The sequence below is a fragment of the Anas platyrhynchos genome, chromosome 14, assembly GCF_047663525.1.
Source record: "Anas platyrhynchos isolate ZD024472 breed Pekin duck chromosome 14, IASCAAS_PekinDuck_T2T, whole genome shotgun sequence".
Taxonomy (NCBI): domain Eukaryota; kingdom Metazoa; phylum Chordata; class Aves; order Anseriformes; family Anatidae; genus Anas; species Anas platyrhynchos.
In genome coordinates this window covers 19,181,989-19,205,151 of record NC_092600.1, presented here as the reverse complement: position 1 = coordinate 19,205,151, position 23,163 = coordinate 19,181,989, and the positions used below count along the sequence as shown (strand labels likewise).

The window sequence follows — 23,163 nt, the reverse complement described above, 5'->3', positions numbered from 1 at the left end:
ACACACACACATATATGCAAACTGCCTGTTTGCTGTGGCTTCAGACAGTAGGGCTTTCATATGCTGCTTTTTTTTATTTTATTGCCGTATCTTTAATAAACTATGGAAAACTTTTCTGAGACTATGCTTCTAAGGTGAGACTCAGTGTGTTTTTGTTTATTCAAGAGCAACAAAGAAAATTTTAAAATATCATTGTCACAAAGCAAGCATTTTCTGAATTACACCGCAATATAACAAATATAGCTATGCCTAACACGTTGTCAAAAAATAAAGAGTTGACGTGAATTTTAATGTCCTGTGTCACTGTGTAACTAAAGTTAACAAAGGTCAAAATGTACTAGATGAATATTGAATGTTTACATTGGAAAATATTCAAATCACAATAATTTCTCTCTGTAATGCTAGAGGAGTTATAATATGATATTTATATCAGTATGAACCAGTATTCTGCAAACTCCCTCATGCTTCTTTTTGCCTTTTAACTCCCTCTATTCTTTAGGCTGATTAGCTAAGGAATTCCTTCAACAGTTACAACTCCAGAAAGGCAGGAGACAGGAGAGAAACACAAGTATTCTAGAGCATCATGAGAAACATCATTCATACTTTAGTGGCAGTTGTACAGAGCAGAAAGGAGAGGCATTTTACTGAGACAAGTCAAAATTCAAGTAACAAGGAAAAAAAACACTCTGTTGCCTGCAAGCTGGGTATCTAAGAAATGAATGCAAAATAAAAGTGATTTCTGGTTTTATATCCCCACAATTCAGCGTCTTGGGAGATAAAAGAAAGAGAAGAGTAGCTAAATTATACCCTGATGTGAAAGACATTGTACAGGTTTAAAAACATATTAGGAAAACTAAAGATTCAACATGTTTCTGCCCCCTTTTAAGTGTGAGAAAAGCAAAATAAAATGTTCAGAGATGTAAACTGCCTATATGTTAAAAAAAATTAGATTTCAGTTCTCAAAACTAAGGCTCTTTGAACCAGTGAGGAACAGTCCTCTCTTACGCTTTCAGTATCTAATCTTGTCACTACTAATTTAAACTGAAATGGGTAAAATACTGCCTCTTGTATCTAACAAATGATACATCCTTCCCCATTTTATGTTTCAGCTTTACCATAAAACCCTTCTCTGCCATAATTCCTAATTTTTAGATTCATCTAGGTTTATGTAGATTTACAAAAATTTGACACGGGACCCAAAATTCAGTAAACACAATGTTGTGTGATAAAGCATAATCCAGGCATATAACAAGAAAAAAGTCGACTGGCATCAGTAAGACAGAAGCAGTGAAAGAATGGAAGAACTTTAAAGACATCAATGTGCATGGAACTTGGATAAAAGCCATCATGACATAACTCATAAAGGTTCTGGCTAGCTGATAACTACGTTTCTATGCAAAGTACAACTAACCTGGAATTTATGAAAACATTTGATATAGGACTATCTGAGAACAGACAATTAGTAAAGATTTATAAATAATATGTAGAAAATTGTACTGCATTGAAATAATAGATAGTGCTCAGTATAGAGAATGATCATAAGATCATCATAAGAAGATCATCATGATCTTTGTTACCATTAATATTATTTAGTGTTTGTGTGTGAAGGATATTCTTAATGAAACAGAATATGCAGGTGGTGATCAGAAGATCAGAACTAAAATACCAAAAACTTGATAACCTTGAGGACTGTAGCAAAATTAAGAACACTGATTTATGTGAAAAGTGTTATGAAATGCTAAGTCACGTGTTCTTTGAACTATGCAAAAATATTTCTATCAAGAGCTAGATCCCACTGATGGAAGATGAGTGAAGGCAAAATCTTATCGCAGTGTTCCAGGAATGGCTATGGAAGTTATGCAGTTGTGAAAAAAGGCAAAGGTCACTCTTGGAAAAAAGGGCAGGGTAAATGCAATACAGATTTCATCTGGGATACAGTTTGTGGTATGGATTTATTCATAAAGAAGGATGATAAACTATAGCAGTTGTAGAAACTAGTATTAGCTAGTTCTGCATTTCTCTTAACATAGAATCACTGAATGCACTTGCATGAAAAAGCTAAAAGAGACCAGTACATTCAAGTTTCATGAAATGAAAGCTATGAGAAATTAAGACTACCTTCTTTAAATACATTGTGAGGGTCACAGCAGGGGTGGGGAAGACATTAAGCTTTAAACAAAAAAAAAAAAAAGAGGGGGGGAGAAGACTGTTGACATAAGCAATGAGTATAATTTTATGCCTTCTTGGCCATGAAAACACTTACAATGGAATTTAGTGTTTGTAAACATCACAAGAAAGCAGTAATGAAACAGGTATGAAACAGAACCAGCAGGCCAAGAAACTATGATACTGTCAGCATGCAAATAGTTTAAAGAAGTGATTATGACTTGAGTACCTGCATAAAATGACTCAAAGTCACTTTCATTCTTATTTATTTTACCTAACTGCCTACTAGCATTTTGTTTGAAGCAATTTATAATGATTAGACAGACTCAGGTTTTTACCTGGACAGAGTGACATGTTAAAGAGTAATAATTTTCTAAAGCAGCAATAAAGTTTTTCAAAGCCTCATTCTATCCTCATTCTTTAATGACCCTTTTTACTACAGTCAAAGGCAGACTAGCTACATACAGTATCCTATTTTAGAATTCTTTTTTACTTTTGCAAGGCTGCAACAGAGCTAAGAGATCCACAGAGGAGCTGTCCTATCCTAACCACTATGGGAAATTAACCCCCCACCCTTTCTATGATGTAACAAATTCTGTATTTTTCATACTGCATGAATAAACAGTGTCAAGAATCTCTGTAAGCCAAAATACAGTTAGTCTGTACAGAATTCTCTCACATTACTAGTAGAAGTGGGCTGACTTCTAGAGGCTGTACATGTCAACATAGAGAAGGGGTGAATTTTAATGATAAAAAATTCTTTTGCTTACTTTAGGCATGTAAATTATTTCAAACAGCAGTATCACCAGTGCAATTCAGGAAGAGATTGTCATGTCTTTCAGTTACACTAAAATGAATGAAACCTGGACACAAATTTAAAGCATATTCTTAAATGCTTTCTAAAACAGGAGAAAGAAGCTGTACCAAGCTCTTACCAGACTGTAGCACAAGTTATGATCACTTTTCTCATGCAGAAATCCCATAATGTTTTAAAATAAATGCTATTTTAAAAACACACATTTTTTCATACTGTATCTTAATGACATTATTTTTCATTTTGCTTGCTGCATTCACCTCAATAATAGACCCCATCTATTCCCTATGATTCTCCTGGAAAAGGAAATGTATCTTGAAAGTGCTGTTCTTCATTACCATCAAGTATTGCATATTTACAATATTGTCTTTATATAAGTGATGATCAGTAATTTTTTTTCTCAAGTGCTTATAGTACCCTAAAGACTATACATTGAAAAGATACTGGAAATTTTATTTCATAACACAAGATTTATTGACATGGAAAACTTGATAGATAGTCCCGCTATTAAATCAGTATATATAATAAACTGCATTGCATGAATTGAAAGCTTAACTACAGAATAGGGTCTAGAAAAACATGCAAACCACAAAACACCTATTGCAAAAACAATTCTGGCCTCTTGCTATCTTTTATAAATGGAAACAAGCTGCAACATAGCTCAGCAGTAAAGGGGGATAAAAATCTGATAATAATCCTCATGCTCCTCACATGAACTCCAACGCCTTTGAATGAGACTTTTAAAGCTGAAAATTGTCCATCAAAACAGAATAACTTTTGTTAATCCTTGTGCCACAAATTACTAATCCATCTGGAAAGCTTTTTTTTTTTTTTAATGTGTTTACAAGAATCTAAATGTCATTGGAGACACAACTAGGTTAGTAGCATATAAAAAAAAATAAAAAAGAAAGATGGATAAAAAGTCCGAAGCAGTTGACTACAGAATAAGTAGGATTTGCAGAAGTACTTACAGCTCTCAATCTCCAGCGTGCAATTCTGCTCATCCAGCGGATATCTCCGTAGGTCCATCATACAAGCAGCTGTCGTTGTAATTCTAGGAAGGAAAAAGAAGAGCTTGTTAACGTGTCTCATTCCAATCTTTTTTTGATTGCACTTGGTTGAAAGATCAAAATATATTTTTACCGACACTTGACTATTTTTACTAAAATACTGTATACACTGATTGTTTGTAAGTAATACCACTGCAAGGTTATGCCACTGGTGGGCAATAGACAGCTTCCCATTTATTCACCATTATCACAGTACCGCAAGCTTTAATCATCAGCAATCAGTGTATCCTGAAAAAAAAAAAATCATCATGAATTAGAATACTACTAATTCTTTCATTATATAGTGCAGCAGTTTGAGCCAAAAAGGAAGTCTCAATGGAAAGTGGCAGAGGAAATCTAGGGATGAGCAAAGAAATATGTGTACTTCATATCCTGTGTTAATACCCTAATCCTTTCATATGAAATTTAATTCTGTCTTCTTTTCAACAGTGCTTTCTTTGTAAATGAAATATTATTTTAGCTTCACATTAGCAAGTGAACATTTTCAGGACTGTTTTCACAAAATGTTTAGACCATAGTTGATTTGCGCCCCCGAATGACTCGAAACCTTAACACAGGTCAAGTGTTTCTTTTAAATGTTCAGACAAACATCTGTATTATTAATAGACTCTTTTGCTGATAGACCTCTTGGAAGAATAATCCTGAGCATAATAATCTGAACCAAGGCAAAATGCTCAGCAGTCTTTTATTAATGGTTTACCTGCAAGTCTTCCTAGAACATAAACAAAAATCAATTCTGTTTTATTTTTTCCTCCCTCCTCCTGTGAATATGCAGTATCTGTAGAGACTGAAAAAACACACCTAAAATTTGGAATCCACCAATAGTCAAAATAGGTATATTCTGCACATACTCTAAGTAGGGCCAGGTGGGAATTTAGTGCATAAGCTAGAGGTTTCTAGCCTTTCTTCTCTCCCCCCTCTACTCTCTAAGAGCCCTTCTCCTGCACAGCTGCTAAAACCTGGCAATTTATACAGCATCCTCAGACAAACAAGGATTTTCTTTAGTCCCTGTACTTTTCTGTTAAGTACAGCCGACTGGCCATCTGTATCTGGAAAATCTGCTTCCACATCCACAGAAGAACCTGAGCACTGTACAGCAGCCAAGTATACATTTTTTTTTTTTCCAGCTGAGAGTTAGGCAAATAATTTAACTCAAATCACAAAATCCAAGATGACGTAGGTGTGCCTCCAAAACGGGACCCAACTTGATAGATGAAGTGTTTATAGCATGTGCAGACACCATACCACCTGATGGGATCAGCAGTTGGGATTCAAGGGATGACTGATCCTGGGTGACCAACCGTTTCCTTCTCAAAATCTTGTTGCCCTGTATGAGAGTTACTAGTCCTCTATAGAATATATTGAGACTGTTGGATAATGGCTCAAAAACTTCTTTTCTACTCTTCAATCTGACAGAGAACTCTTTCACTTGATGGACCTCAATCTTTCTCCTTAAATACCTAATGACAGTTCATTAGAAGCAGAAAACTGTAACTGCTAAAGATAGATTCAAAATTGACTTTAAAAGTTCCTTCCACAAGGTATTAAAAAGTGTTCAAGCAATACAGCCCTCTCATTAGTGTCCTTACAGTACTATCTACCAATGCTTTGCTGTTGTTTACAGAAGAAGAAGGAAAAAAAAAAAGCCCTGTAAATTTCTTCAACAAAAGGAGGAGAGCAAAAGTGGAATCAAGTTACTCCTATAAACACTGTGGAAGTCTTACCTCTTTCTTGTACATCTAAACAATATTCCTTAATTTTACATTTTAACCATACATATCTATTGGGTTCTGAGAGAATTCAATAATAAATGAACACCTTTTGGCAGTAAGTGCCTGCTTCAATCACTACATAGCTACTCACAGAATTGCTTTTGAAAATATGTTGTTTTCCATCAGTGTGGATCACCACAAATACTTCAAAAGAAATCTTCCTGAAGTGGACAAAAGCAGGGGAGAAGAATCTTTTGGCTCCTTTGAATAGATTATTTCCAGCATTTAACAAAAGCAAAAGCAGAGTAATGAAAATGATTGGTAATTCAGTTCACTTGATCATTCTTAACCATAATGCAAATTCACTGGAATAAAAAAGGAAATCTGTCCTTTCCTCTCTTCATGCCTCCCTCATATTTTTACCCTGAATTTTCTCACCTTTGGAAAAATAGAAATAGTTCTCTCTCATCTTCAAAATTATTTAAGCAACAAAGCTACCTTTTAATAATTATTAATGGCTTGCAATTCACATTGAATAGCTAAACAAAATTACTAATGCAAGAGCACAGAAGAATTGTCACCTTTAAATGCTCTTAAATTCAAGACTCATGATCTATACCTTTGCAGAGGAAGAAATAATAGTTATAGCAGGTAGGAATGCCTGAAACAGGCATTCTGCATCTTCCCCAAAGCAGAGCTATTACAATTTTCATAAAGGGATTAAAAATATTTTTTATATAAATATATACTAGCAAGGACTAGTGCACAAAATATAAAATTGTTTTTTGCATAACATAGCCTTGAGTACAAACAATGGAAAAAATTACAGCTTTTAAAAAAACAACACTGACTCAACACACTAGTCATTAGAATGATAACAGAATAACAGTGCTCTCAGTGTGAAATGAAACACATTACAGAACTGTTTCATACACTGATCTTTTTATCTGCTGTGAAAGAAAGAGAAACCTTATGATGTTTCATTTCATGACTCTTAATGAAGCAAACCAGTGCAAAGAAACCTTCACCCTGATTATCTTGCAGGGAAAGTGAAGTTTGCTGTCAATAATTCCAAAAATAATACCTATTACTTTTGAGAAAACAGAAAATCTGCCCTTGTCTCCAAACCTTTGGGGAGGTTCTGTGCTTCATAGGACCTGGAAACTGACACTGCTCCTTTCTCAGGCCATAAGGAACTCTTAAAACACTTTCATATTTTAAGTGTTGCAGAAAATAATACTGTGCTGGTAGTTGAATAATACGACTGTCCTACTAATGGTTCTTTTTTTCAGTGCTACACAGGGGACAGTTTTTCAAAATCGAATAGATGTTGGCCTTCCTACAAGTTAAAGTAGAATTTGAAAATCAAAAAAGCAACTAAAATAGTTCTGATATCGCTGTAGAAGAAAGAACACCACTAGAGACTGGAGAGCAACACTACTGATATGTGGAGACGGACAGAATACAAAGCCCTCGTGGAGCTGCTGCAGCTCAGCAAAGCTGTAGGGAATGCCACAGCAGAAACTTATCTTTGCCCTGGAAGGAAACAGGTCTGACCTATTACAGACAGAACAGAAATGATGAGAAAGGAGGTGACAATTTCAGATAGTTCCTCAGAGCAGAGTGGTAGTATGAGAACTATATAATACTCTTAGCTCTAGCACTGACACATCACAATCCTAATGAAAAAGAGACAAAGCTGAAGCCCAGGAAAATGAAAGATCAATTATTTCTTCAATTGTATGCACGTATACAATGTCCAGTCAAAAGCAACATGAGATTTTGCTTCAGATCTCTGTGTCTGAAGGCAGAATCTGACTCTCCATTAACAATTTCTGGACAAATCCAAAGAGTTTGCAAGGAAGCCATGCTCTTTAACTGACTGTATCTCTATCGGGACTTCATCAGAATGTTATGTGCCCACCAACTGGCAATCACTCTCTCTCTCTCTGAATTCGTTACTGAAACCACGCACTGCAGCTATACCCACTGTTCACTTCTGCTTCTTGGAAACAGTCCTGCTGCGTGACAGTTGGAAACAGCAGCAGCAGCAGCCAGCATACCCAATTTCAAATACGTGGAAATCTGGGGAAAAAAACAACACTGTAATGTGATATATTACTCTCCTGAACACTAATACTGGATTTAAACATGTGTCACGGTTGCTATAAGTACTAACAGATTGACATTTAAATTAAAAAAAACATTTATTACTAATTATAGAGGTCATGGAGGTCTTCTTCCTTCTGTTTATTCACACCAAGCATAAGCTTCCCTTATATAATCTTAGGTTAAGAGCTGGCTTTCACAAAGGATAAACAGTGACATTTCTACAAGTCCATCATGAAAACCAAATATTCAGCTACTGACTGCTATGATCTTTCAACTTTAAATTGTGCATAGAACTCTCAGTGTAGTTTAATGTGAAAAAAGTATAAATGGTTTTGCTGATATTGATACCTTTGTTTGAAATGAAATGATATAGTCAGGCCACAGAGAGCCTGTAATATGCTCTCTTCTAATACCACTTCTCAAAATTTCATGAGTATTTCAGCCTAGCTTGTTTTTCTTATTCCTTTCCTCATTTCCTTAGTCTTTACCCTGTCCAACCCTCACGTACTTAGATACTCTCTCAAAACACTAAGTGTTATTTGTTAAAGCTAGAACTCATAACCATAAGTTAAGCATATGATGCTTAAACCTTTTCTATGGATAATACAAGATTCAAATCAAATTCTGGAGCTGACAAAAATCAAGGAGCTAGAACAAATGCAGAAACTTCAACCTCTAAGTTTTGTTGGTTTACACTGTTGATTAAAGAAGAATAAAAGATGTTTTAGAGGAAACAAATATCGGTCTGTGATCTTTTTCTGGAAGAAGCTCTCCATTTCTCTGCTGAAGGATTGGCTGTTGTGCTATATCTGCTCATGGAAAACTGGTGAATTTGGCTCTTATTTCATAGTAAAAGAATTGTGATTCTGAAGAATGATAATTTTGTTGCAGCAAATGATAATTTTCATGCAGCAATGCCCAGCTTTCTACTCTCTCCCCACAAAGCTCTCTAAACTGTTGTTTAAATTAGATAAGCATTGCCTTCTATCCTGTCACTGAGTCCAAAACTCAGCCACAACATCATGTTCATAATTTAAATCCCTGCTAAAAGCAGACGTCACTCTACAGAAAATCTTCTGGTACAATAATCTCAGCTTTAGACTAAAGGTATTCAGGCCTCTCTCTGAAATACTACATGCTCCTTAGAAGATTAACACCCATATAACACAATGAAACAGCTATGCCAGAAGAACTAGGAGGAGCACTTCAGATTTTTAATATTTTATCACTGGGAAATGCATCTTCGTCTTTCAGCATTCACTTCACTTCTCCCTTTCAAGAGAAATAATAAATAAACAAAAGGAAGATCCATAAAAAACTATAGCATTTACAGAACAGTGAAGCAATATAAACTGTGCTGACAGCACACAGAACTACAGGCTTGGAGGAAAAATCCAATACATCTCCTCTGCTTATACATAGTTCATAGCCCTTTTGCTTTATGCCTAACAATATAAAACTGAAAGTTTTACTTTCAAACATTTTGCAAAATGTTTCTTATTCTGGTTGGAAAGATTACATGTCCATTTCACTAAGATAACATCAGCACTGCAACAAAAATTGCTTAATTTCAGCTTCTTTCTCTTAAAAATTTACACTACTACCAGCCAAGACATGCTGCATACAACAGATAAGTTATATATACAAAACACCTTTTAACAAGTTGTGTTCTTTTTAATGGAAAAAAAGTTTATAATTACTAAAGTTCTAAGAGAAAATTGTTTAATTTCATGTGTTTCAGAACATATGAAACACCTTTTTCACAACCTTTTTTTTTCTTTTTCTTTTTCTTTTTCTTTTTTTTTTTTTTCTTTCTAGAAATTCCACTTTATATACAGGAGGGTATGAAAAGAATAAAGTTTACTGCATTCTCTTTTAAAAATAGTTACTTAACAATTCTGAAATTATCTATATAATCTAGATTCTCAAACTGTGGAAGTGAGCTAGAGCTCTCTAAGGAGACACATGGATTTGGTTCTTTCTCAGTGCCTAAAATAATTGGTAGCTAGTTCTGGTCAGTATGTTGAACTGTATACACATCCTACATTAATATTTTTTATTCCTGATGATAAAAATATAACACTTAATTAAATAATTGAAGAACTGGGGTGGGGGCGGGGAAGGAAATAACTTCTCCACAGGATATGTACTTTTCAGTGCACAAATTTTGGAGATAATGCTGCTGCTAAAAATGTAGAAACATTAATTCATATAGCAAGAGCTTTGCCCACAGCCTACCTGTTTATGTCTACAATAGCAGTACCATCCTATACTGCAATGCTTTTGTTTGAGAGGACAGTCTTATTTTCCCAGGAATCTGCAACTAAATGTTAAATCATGTGCTTCTTAGAAACAAATGTGTAACCTGCTTCCTACCCACAAAATGTCTGCAGCAGCCAACCTCCAACAGCTGCTGTGCACAGCTCCTCATGGAACCAGCTTTCAAGTCAGGTGGTGGTGGTGTTTACACAACCTGCAGCTCCTGCACTTTTCTCTGTTGGTGAAGAATATGTACTCTGGATAATGATCTCACAAATAAACTGCATTTGCTATTTCTCCATCTTCTTAATTTGTCATTTGTGACAGAATTAATCCTGCAAAACTCTTTCTTCTCACAAAACACCACCAAGAATATTACCAATTACATGTCCATCCAAGGAAACATCCGAGTGAATGATCTGACAATATGGTATTTTCAGTATTCTGGAGAAAGGAATTTCTACCTGAGTTAAAAATTAATATGAAAGTCAAAACAACCTGCAGTAGAAAAGGCACATTCAATTTTACGATTGCAGCTTATTTAGTAATTCTTACAGAAGAAGCATGATGAGAGCCCAAATCATCTATTGCTTTTGTTTTTGGGGGTCAAAATAAGACACCTCATTTTCTACAGGGAAATGTCAATAGAAATAATAAATTTAAGTAAATTATACATGAGCAGAAATACTCTCAGATCTGAAAAGGAGAGAAAAAAGTCAAACAAAAACACACATCTCTAGCGCAGACCTAAAATTTTGTTTCCTTCAAGAACCTTTAAAGCAAAGCAGTGGCCTGTAAAATTCTAATGATCACAAAATTGTAAGACAAGAGTAAAACAGTAAAATGAAGCCTCCCTGTCCTAAAGTGGGACTGGTCCTTAAAAAGCAATCACACAAGGAGGCAGTTAGCAGTCAGAATTAAAGCAAACTGTGTAAAATACTGTACGGTGACAGACACAGGTTAATCCTTATTAAAACAATTATGATTACAAAAGACTGGAATTGAGGATAGAGGCACTGCCTCCCTACATGATTGTAGGATTTCAGTTAGACTAGTGCTTTCTATGATTTTTTTTCTCATTAAACAGAATCACACAGAATCACAGAATCTCTAGGTTGGAAGAGACCTCAAGATCATCGAGTCCAACCTCTGACCTAACACTAACAGTCCCCACTAAACCATATCCCTAAGTTCTACATCTAAACGTCTTTTGAAGACTTCCAGGGATGGTGACTCAACCACCTCCCTGGGCAGCCTGTTCCAATGTCTAACAACCCTTTCAGTAAAGAAATTCTTCCTAACATCTAACCTAAAACTCCCCTGGCGCAACTTTAGCCCATTCCCCCTCGTCCTGTCACCAGGACGATGGGGAATGTATCACTATGTATCTTTATTATTTGAGGAAAAACAAAAACAACAACAACAACAAAAAAAAAAACAGCTCACAACTTATCATTTCTTTCCTCTTCACCTTGTTCTAATAGAACTTCATCATTGTTAGGAATGAAGTGTTTAATTATCTTGTCTTCATTTACTCTTCTACTTTCTCTCTATAAACAACCGGACATTCCCCAAAACAGTACCAATTTCATACACTACAGTGCAGTTAACTCACCTACTGCAGCTCTAATGTGCTCTGCATGCCTAAGTACTCATGTAGAATGGAGCCCCTTACCTCTATTAATGCAATCTTTCCTCCTCTACCTGAGAAAGGTCACCCACTATCAAACAGCTTTACAAAATCCAGAATAAAATTATTTATTTCTGATGAACGTTGAAAGCACAGGCAGCATCTAAGCACATCAGAAAGGTCCTCGTGCCAGTGCAGCTTAATTTCTCTGCTGTTCTCATCTTCCTCTAAGCTTAACACAATACAAGCAAAAATGGGAATGAGAAACTGTCCATTTTGTACTACCAGTAAGCAAGGCAGTCCAGTGTAAGTGTCCAATTTAAGAAGTCCAGTGTAATCATTCAGTAGAATAAACCAAATATCCTTGTAATTGACAATTATTATAAGATCAATATCTCTTGCTTTGTTTGAATAAACATTTCAGCTTTGCTCTGGTATTTAGAGAACAGTAAGAGACACTTATCCAGAGACATAATTCCACCCCACTGACATCCTTTCAAATATCACTATAATACCAACCGTCAATAAAGAAGGAACACAAACAAATAACACAGATGATCTTAAAGTCTCAAAGCATCTGATGCATTGCCCTCAGACTATAGGCCTCCAATGCTAGCTGATATTAACATCACCATTGTCTAGATACAAAACATCGATACTAATGTGTCGATATAATTTCACCTTTAATTTTACTGAATGACCATTGTTTGTAGTTAGCATGTAATGCTTCACTACCCTCCTTTGTCTCAAACTATTTATTTCATTTATAAAGTTCATGAGAGATTTTGCTAGGCTCACGAATACATATATCACTGCTCCTGGTAAACTAAAAATTAACGGGATTATATTTCAGTGAAGTTGAGATAATCACTATAGATTTTAACCTGGTATCAATAACATCAATGTATGTAATACTAATTGCAAACATACTTGAATATACCCACCTGATTAAAAGATTGGCATCTCCAATGGGCATGTACCAGGTTTTAAATATAAGTAAATAAATGAAATTACACCTGTAATGAGAAACCTGCTTCCTCAGTACCTTCCTCTTGTGTTTTTAAGCTTTTTGACTTGGTATTTTCAAAAATACATCTTTCAGGATCCAAACCAAATGCCTCTGGGCAGCCAATTACTCCTTGGAATAATAACATATAATTATATACATACAATGTATAATACATAATTATATATAATTATATAACAATTCTCCTCCCTTGTTACATTCTGTTCCTGCTTTCCAGGGCTCCTCCCTGTAGTTGTATGTTTCTTTTTTACAGCCAAATACTATATCAAATCCCTACCAATCAGACTAAGAATTGGTTTTCAGCAATTTAGAACCATTACATATCACCTAGTTTGTTATCCTCAATTTTACACAAATCTTTACTGTCAACAACTCCACATTGTACTTCACCACTAGACCATCAAAGTCAACATATAGATTTCACACAGCAAACAAAATCTGACCAAAATATGAATGTTATGACACCCCAACTAGAATCTAGTACTGATCCATGCAGTTTAATTCCTAGGTATATTAGCTTTTTCCATGATTTTTATCTAATTTCTTTGCACCATTTTAGTTACTAATTCCTGTAGCTCATAGGTTAGCAATAAATCATATATATATATATATATTTTTTTTTTCCCAAAAAATTTAAATTTTATATTTTAATATTTACAGCAAAGTTACTATTACATACCTGGGAAGAGCAATAAAAATAAAATAATTCAGTCAAATTGGATTTATTTATTTTTGAAAGCTACGGTGTCAGCCCATTATAACACTGCAAGCAAACATCATGGGCTGGTTTCCACAGTCAGTTTTTAAAACCATTCATACATGCATTTAGAGTGCAGGTATAGCAGTACTGTGGGCCTACTTCGAGACAGAGTGTGACAGCTGCCGTAGTACACAGTGACCTGGACTGTCTCATAGAATTAAAAGGGGCATTGTGAAATTACAGGCATATGCTTGGGGGAAAGAGCTCGTGGTTCTTTCTGAGGCTATTGTCATGTTCATAGACTAGTTATTACTGAACAGATTGAACATATCATTTGAGTCCCCACAAGAGAAAGCTTTTCCCTAGAAAAGGCAGAAACTGAAAGTATTGAAATCACTCAAATTTTGGAAAAAACAAACAAACAAAAAAGAGTACAAACCCATATACCTCTGATAAAATTTTCACTTCCAGCTACTTCTCTTCCTTTTAACTTCGAACCAGTCATGAACCAATCATCCCCCCATATTTGCCATGGTCTACAGAAAGAGGATGATATTGCACTGGTAAGTGAGAGGGAGGCTGTGTTATCAAACAAAGGACAAAGAACTATCCTGCTCATTGGATTTGAATCGCTTGGTTTTGTTTTGTTTTTGTTTGTTTGTTTTGTTTTGTTTTTGTTCCTAGAAGATTCACTTGGTTTTATTAAGCAAATTAGGTCATTTATTAGGTAGAATATACTTTTATTTAATGTTTGAAGTATATAGATTATTTAACCATTAGTGATTTAGCACTCATATTCATTCTTCCAAGCTACTTTGCTAGGCATTTATGTATGCCAAACAGAATATATCATAAATGAATAATTGAATCATTTATAGGTTTATGGATGAAACAGGTTTACAACTAAAGTTGTTTTCTTTCTCCCTCTCTCTTTTTTTTTTTTATTAAGGGAAATAGTATGTGTGGTAAACAAAAACCACTTTGAAGTACAGAGTAAATGAGACACTATGTCAGACAAAAAAAGTACAATAAGAACACAAATTATGGGTATGCAAATAAGAATCACAGAATCAACAGAAGGTTGGAGGAGACCTCTAAAATCATCTAATCCAACCTTTAACCTAGCATTAGGAAAATTGTTCACTTAAAATGACTCCTAAAATTCTTAAGATTAGCAACAATTTATTGTTTATTACAAACCATATTTAGCCAAAAAAGCAGTATCCACAAATCATTGAGACATTCTGTAAAGCATCCTACACATGGGCATGAAGAACAAACCCCCAGTGAGACAAAGCTACAAAACTTCGCCCTTCACCCGAGCCCTGTATATTCACCAAGCATCAGTGAAGCTTCCCCACCCCAATTAACAGACAGATCTAGTGCAGTTTAATAAATCTTTAATCTTAATGTAATAAATCTTTAATCCTTTAATAAATCACCTGTTTGTGTTGTGGCCACAAACCACATAACCACATCTGAACAATTATTCCATGTGAACACTGAAGGACAACAAAAATTTAGAGGATAGTTTTTAGGCCTCATTCACAGCATACAGATACCAAATGACAGATTAACACCAAGTGACTTTAGGTAAGACTACTACAGAGGGAAAAAATAAATACATAAATACCTATGGTTTTATATATAAAATGCTACAATGGAAAGAACATCCTTCTTAAGTGCTTTAAGATAGGTCTGACTTGAACAAAATATGAACAGCTTATTCTGCACATTTCACCCTAAACATTGTTCTTTTTCCTACTCAACCTGATCAGCACATAGGCATCTGTGGAGAAAGCTTGATTTATTTATTTATTTATTTTTCTCCTGACACCATACCTAAGCCATTAAACCTTTTTTAAAAATAAATTAGTAATAAAACTACCTTCTATCACATTTTAGATGTTGTGCCTGGACTCGGCACTTTTCTCTTGTATTGTGTTAGGCTCATAACTTCAATTCTCTGTCTTGTATCTGGTTTATTTTAAATACCAAACGCATTTGCAACTTTCAAGCTGTTGAAGAATTCAGCCCTTTTCTGCTTCCTTTAGTATTTAGTGATGGTACTTAATGCTACCTTTTAATTTTTGTTTGCAGCAATATTACTTTGAAAATGGGAATCCATGTTCTCCTTTAGCATTTTCAGAACTGTATCTACATTTCAGAGAAATTCAACCTAAGCTAGGGGTTTATCGACATATAAGGATAGCATGCAGGTTTTTTTTTTCTTTTTCTTTAACAGAGTCAAACCTACTTACTGCAATTAACAGGCACCTAAGTTAGCTCCAGCTATCCTACTGAAACTCAGTTTCCCGAGGACTACACGCACTTCTGTGCCAAAATTAAGGTGTTCAGTTATGACCCTTCTGTTTCTTATCACAGAATCTTGGAACAGCTTGTGTTGGAAGGGCCCTTAAAAATCACCCAGTTCCACCTCCTTCCCTCTCCCCCCCCTGCCATAGGGAGTGACACCACCCACTAGATCAGGTTGACCAAGGCCCCATCCAGCCTGGCCTTGAACATCTCCAGGGAAGGGGCATCCACAGCTTCTCTGAGCAACTTATTCCAGTGATTCACTACCACAGCAAAGAATGTATTTCTGAATTTCTTTCTTATCTTCATTTCAGAGGAACATTAACATCATTTGAAACAGAAGTGACAAAAAAAAAAAAAAGGCAATCTTATGACATACTGGCAGCATCATACTGTCAACAAGAACTGAAAACCTAATAAGCTACAGAAAACATAATACATAAGAAATATAAAGACCACTTTTGTATGCATTGAATATTCAGGTGGTCCTCTCCTGTTTTTAACCTAATAGCTTTGAAATTTCTCAGTAACTAGATTTCTGGGGAAAAAAACACAAATCCATACACTGGAAAAAAATCATTAAAATGTTTACTCCTAAAAAAAAAAAAAGCCATCAATATATTGCCGCATGGGGCTTTTAATAAATAAAATGTGGTAATTTAAGACAAACTCCAGTAATTTTAACAGGGTCCCTTCTCTCTTTTTCCATTTTAATGCATGTTTTGCTGTTGTGTTTTTTTTTTTTTCTCTTCATTTTAAATTTTAAGATCCATGTTTTTCTACAATTGGTTATTGGCATTTGTGATCGAAGTTATTAGATTTGGAAAATACATGACTGTGACTGGCCAAACAGACAGATGATTCTGTACGCAATGCTGTTATCATACAACAAATGACTCTCAAAGAGTATCATAAAACTTCAACTGATTCTCAGAGTTTATTTACATTTCTTATTTCCATGTATTCCTGCAGAGGACAAGCAACACTTAACATTTTGCATAACCAGATTTGCATATTACCATGTAGCAGTGGAAGTTGAATCAGTGCCATATATATATCAATGACATATAATAAATATATATATTTATTTATGACATACAAAAATATATATGAAAGATTTCTTCCATATTGTGTACTTGTATAATTTACACAACATGCTCACCATTGCTTTTAAAGTACCACACTTGTAACTTGACAGGATATTCCTGAGACTTTCTTTTTTTCCAAATAGAAGTTATGACTAGCTCACATTTTAGGTAGATGAAGAGTCAGATCAAAAATATCAGTCATACCTGAATATATATATATATATAATATATATATATATATATATATATACACATACTAATAAATATATATTTGACAGGAAAAGAAATGCTTATCTAAGACATGTTGGATCTGTTCTGGAGCCATTCCATATATTAAAGGTTCTTTTTAAAGTTGATTTTTTAAGCACTGTGATGCTTAATAAATAAATAAATAAATAAATAAAAACAGTCTCTTTCTACAAGCTTTTTTTTTTTTTTTCTCTCCCCCAATAAAATCTCTGAAAATAACTTCTGTGCTTTACTTAAAAGTCTCTTATACATAAGCAATAGGACAACACTTGCTGATTTTCAGTAAATTAAATTCATAGCAATGACCATTATGTCAGGATGACATTTACTTGATTAAATGCACAGGTGCTTTGAGCTGAATGAAAACACTGGCACAAACCCTCAAGGTGGAAGCACTGCTTGCATAGCAGGTTCAGCACAGACTCAGAGGCACAGCAGTGAGTCTGACGGGGACCGTGTCCACTTGCACACATTGTTATTTACTTATGAGCCTAGGCATGGAGTAATGTCCATCCAGCCAGAGCCCTTTGGCACGATATAGATGGCTTTTTACAAACCCAGCCATTTTGATAGGCATTAGAGGAGGGAATTTCCAGGAACAAAAGAAATACTTTGTAAGATTCACATTTATAAAGCAGGAATTTCACAACTCAGATCCAATTTGTTCCCCTATGTAAAAACTGGTATTTTACAGAAGACTCCCCACTGAGCATCTTTTTAAAATATTTTTCACATTATGATGTTTGATACCAAATGATGGCACAGAGGAGATGACAGTATGAATCAACTACCTGGACAGCACACATTTTAATTTTCTTAGTGTACAAGGATAATAAGAGGTCATACCACTCCCTCCATGAGACATAGTACTTATGGGAAAGATAATAGCTGAACAGAAAAGTCTTAGCATGGATGTGGACTTCAAGTCAGCACTGTTTGCAATATAGGGACAGTATATATAGGGACAATGCTATACAATGAACCAGTCACACTTCTACGGGCAAGCAGGTTTCTTCAGAGAGAAATAGGGAAAGGCTCATGAAAATGATCTCTACTGTGTCCGGAACAGGTGAGGTTTTTTTATATTGGCTTATATAGAACAGCACTCTTCTCAAACTCCTTCATTTCATGATGCATATTCTCGAGTATCTGATTAAATGTTGCACAGGTAGAAATATCCAGAAATATTCTCCTGTTTTTTCTTGTTTGTTTGGTCACAACATTTCAGTATTTCACTTAAAATTTTGTTTTCAGATATTTCAAACATTGACCAGAATTCATCACTAATGCTGTGTGTTACATATGCTCATTTAACCTAAAACTAGAAGTAGTGACTCTGCAAATCATCTCTTATAGGTAGTAAATCTAATTTTTATCAGCAGACTACAGCTTTAGCAAGTAATGCCAGCAGTTAATAACTTAATTTTTAAGGTTAAATATCTTCCCCAATGTTCCTCCAAGCTGACAAATGAGAAGACTAATCACATGAACATCAGCAATGCATTAAGGAAGCAGGCTCTCAGAAGTTCTATGGAGTATGCTTATATTGTAACCCACATTTGACACAGATACAAACATTGAGATAGCAATTAACTTGCTCAAATCTGCTCAATTTTTCTGAACCTCCAACATTCGGCAATCTCTAGACTACAACACTGAAAGCATATGTTTGTGCCACAGTGGGTCTGTCTCAGTTGTCATTTACCCCAATAAAGCCATTTTCTAGTCAATTGGTTTGTTTAATCATTGCAGCAGTCCCTTAACAAGGCCCTATTAACTTCATTCTTTTTGAAATAGCAGTATGGCTCCTAAATTCAGAATACCAACACCTCAAATCACAGGGCAAATGAGGTACACAAAGTCTTTGACATTGTATCTGTGTTTGGGAACAAAAGCCAGGTACTGGGTGCAAGTCTACTGTTCCCTACAGTAGAAGAAACAAGTTCCTTCTCCTTCAGTCATTTCTCCACTCACACTTGTGGCCATCTATATCAGGAATTTTGGCACTTAGCAAAAGTAGCTCGCAAAATTATTAATCTCTCTTACAAAGCATCACTCCTCTCTGATCCAAAGGCTCACTGTGTCTCAATTTTCACAAATCCCATTTGAAGAGAAACCCTGTACTTCCTTTGATTGCAACTGCAATGCAGGATCTTTCCTAAACAAATGAAGAGCAAAATAAGGCAGGAAGTCCAAAACCCATTGTCCTTGTATTTGCAAATGATGATCAGGAACCCAGGAGTAATGCTTTCAACAAAGCATTTCAACAAATCAACAAAGAAATGAAATTTTAAGAAATTATCTTTATTAGTTGTGCCTTAATTATTATTTCTCCTGTCTTTTACAAACTGTAAGAATTAATAAACATATGAGTAAGAAAGAAAACCAAAACAATGTGTAAGTATTTACTTCATCACATACAAATCGTATTTTATTTCTAGTAATTCAAAAAATGCTTGCAGTGAAACCTAAATAACTTTAAACCTTGTGTTAAGTTTTGGCTAGTTTACAGGCTCTGAAAAGTCTGTGAATCTTTTGAATGCATTAGGAATGACATAGTTAGTCACATAAAAGAGGCACTGCAAGTTTCACATGTTGTCAGTAGGAATGAAGATGAAAATTCAGTGCTCCTGGCTGTGATTTGCTTGAAGATTTCAGGCAAAGCTTGGCACAGGTGTGCTTAAAAGGAGAAAGCATCGATCCAAATTCTGCCTCTTAGCAACAAGATGTAATCTTAGTACTTGATTTAAAAGACAGGTGATGAATCACAAGTCTTCATAAATAAGGAGATGGCAATACACTCTCTTTACATGGTGTAAATGTCATGAGAGGAGGAGATGGAAAGCAAACTATCACATAGCTAAGCTGCTACCATCTGCACAATTACTATATGTTCTAAGCAGCGAGGGAGTAGGAGGGAAAAGCATCATCAGTTATGACTATGCAGTCATTAGCCAAGATCCCAATCTTCATTAGAAAAATGAATTAAAACTCACCATTTACTGTAGATGTCACAGTGGCTCCAAAAACAATACAAACAATGGCCCACTGGAATTGGGTAAAAACCATGCATTTTGAAGTGCTTGTTAGTTAGCAGAAGTGTGACATCAAGATAAAGTGATTAATGCTATTAATTTAAGGCAACATCTTCCTCCCCCCAGTTCAAGCAATTTTTTCTATAAGGAGGAAGAGAAAATAGAGCACACTACAAATTTTAGAAGAAAATGACGGCTTGGGATAAGCAAGGTCTGTAACTGAATGAAAAACTGACCACAAAACTATAACAAGCTTTCAAAAAGGTTTAGAGAACATATAGACTTTACATTAGGAAATTGCAGAACAGAAAGCCTGGATGAGCACAGGGAGATGAAGCAAAGAGTGTTAAGAGAAGCCGGAAGGGGAGAGAATCATGCATTTTTGAAGCAGATACAAGAGAGGAAAGCTTTGTCAGAGTTAAGAATACATTTGATCAGCCACAGATCTAAACTTCCCTACTCAGTTTATTTTCATTGAATTCAGTATTGAAAACACAGTAAAAGTAATGCCCTGACATCATGCAGGGAAGGAAGGGAAGGAAGCCCCTTCCCACCTCTCTTTGGTAACATAGACCCTTTTTGCCAATACCACTGAGTTTTTGTTTGTTTGTTTGTTTGTTTGTTTTTAATTGGAATGGAAACTCTCCCATGGTTTTAGCTATGAAATGGCTTCTGGAAGACCTTTTCATTTATTTATTTATTTTGCAGATAAAGCCGATAATGCAGAGCTGACATCCTACTCTCTCTTAATGGATATCACATTTTCAGGATGGAGTACAAAAGATATTTGTCACACCAAGTCCAAGCTATCAACTTCTACTAAAAACCATTTTGGATATTGTATTTTCCATAGCCAGTAAGAACTGCTGAACAACAAACTACTGCAATGAATAAAACTTTTTGGTTATTCATGCCTGTCAAGTCTAATTAATACAAATGCTCCCTCACTTCCTGAACTTTTCTCTCAACTGAAATGGAGTTAAGAAATCTGGAAGTATTAGGACACCTTTCTTTTTGCCTTATTTCTATGCACATTTGTGTTTTTCCTGCTATGGGCAGAAGATTTACATTTGCTACATTTCCACCCCATTTTGCAGACTTCAGAAATTCAAGAATATATTGATATTCTGAGATATTCACTCAGGCACAACAAAGTTTCTAGGTTTATTGTCTTGTCCATCAGTAACATATCTAGCATAAGACAAAATGCAATATACAAAATACATTACTTAATGTAACAAAACTAAAAGCTATTTTTGTTATTTATTGCATGGACAAATGTATCAACAAAAACAAAACAAAACAAAAACATGGAAAATAAATCTAAGTGAGAAAGATTGCTTTAGCAATGCTTTATTTTCTTTCATAAGGTTAAGTCAACCATTTTTCCCATCTTGAAGCTACATAGTTCAGGCATCTCATATACTAGTCATGTATTTCCTAATCGCTTTTTATTGATCTAATATCTATTCCCTCGTCTGAATAAATTTCTAATAAGATTCTCTAATAGCTATAATGAATAGTGAAGGTACAACTAAATATTTACTTTCATTCTTGACATTAAACAAATATAACTCTCCATGCCCTTTTCCTTGTGCTCAATCCTGCAGGGGTAGTATTCCCTCTGCTAACATTCTTCAGTCTTACCATTATTTCTATGACCAGGACACAGCATATTTCCCTAGTAATCCCATAAATCACATATATAGATTGCATTGAAATTAAAGCTGTTCTGAAATAAAATGAACAGATTAGGCTTAAAGAAACTTAAATGAGGTGAAGCAGACAAGACCTGATAAGACAGATGGAATTAGAGTCTATATACTTCAATATATTCAAAATAACTTCAGTACTTATAGAAACAAAATACTAACACAAAGGGGGAAAAAATAATATACTATATCACCACAATAACGCATTCTGAGTCTTCCCTATAGGTAATGTTTTTGGACAGTTTTGGAAATAATTCATATCAGGTGTTTAATGTAATAGAAGAAAAGGTAATGTAGCATTTAAGCCCCTTATCAGCTTTGGGTCCATGCAGCTAAATCAAAGGAGTTGATAGCAAGTCTGACTTAAACAACCAACTACAGCTGCTGTTGATAGACATGAAAGTGACCTCAAATGCATCTCTACAGAACTACCTGAGCAGAGGGTAGACTTCCTCTTAATCCTTGTACACACAAAGATTATCCCTTCCAGAACTGTAATTTGTACTCATCCCTCCTCAGATTTTTTTTTTAATAATTAAAAAAAAAAAAAAAAAGCTATTCTAGCATCTTTGAAACACCAAACTCATCAAACTCCTGCTGTAGGTACCCTATGGCAATGAATCCTGCAGAGTAGGTATCTGGAAAGGACCTGAGGGCCAGGCTGAAGTTTTATACATTTGTAATATTTAAAAAAGACATATATAAATGCAGATAAAGAACATCTTCCTGAATGCCAGCATCAAATATTTTATCAATATTCTCCAGTCTTAATGACATGCAAATGATTCTTCTGAAATCTTATCTTCTCTGTGAAATCAAATTATCTTCTTGCATCAGAACCTGAACACTGGCTCTGAAAAGGAATTAATCTTGACTATATCTTCAGCATCTCTTCCTTCAACAGGAAATAAACTCCTTGGTTTGGGTTGGGCAGAGAGGGGTTGTGGTTGTGTGTTTGTTTTAAATGTGTAGTAATGCCCCTACAGAAGCACAGTTCCTTTTCAAATAAAAAATTCAGCACCAGAATTTATTCTGTTGAACGCATACCAAAGTTATGTGAAAACAAATAATGGCACAACTGTCTTATAGCTACTCCACTACCTCTTTAAAAGACCAAAAGCAAAAAATGCAATTATGAAATAAAATTCTAGTGTGTACTATTAAAAAAAAAAAAAAAAAAAAAAAAAAAAAGGATGAACTTCTGAAGTTTCAGTATGTGCCTTCTTGCCTTTGTCCTTTGCACCAATTGACATCTCTTCTTTTTGCATACTGA

General features: G+C 35.0%; 1 protein-coding gene across 13 annotated transcripts in view; it reads right to left on the bottom strand.

The window, feature by feature from the left end:
- GABRB2 (gamma-aminobutyric acid type A receptor subunit beta2) overlaps window positions 1–23,163 on the bottom strand; it is a 181,839-nt gene that overhangs the window by 67,248 nt on the left and 91,428 nt on the right. For all 13 annotated transcript variants that reach the window (XM_021271980.4, XM_013098833.5, XM_072023197.1 and 10 more), the window contains one exon: window positions 3,952–4,034. In XM_021271980.4, the coding sequence (XP_021127655.2) occupies window positions 3,952–4,034 (83 nt within the window). The remainder of the gene's footprint in view (window positions 1–3,951; window positions 4,035–23,163) is intronic.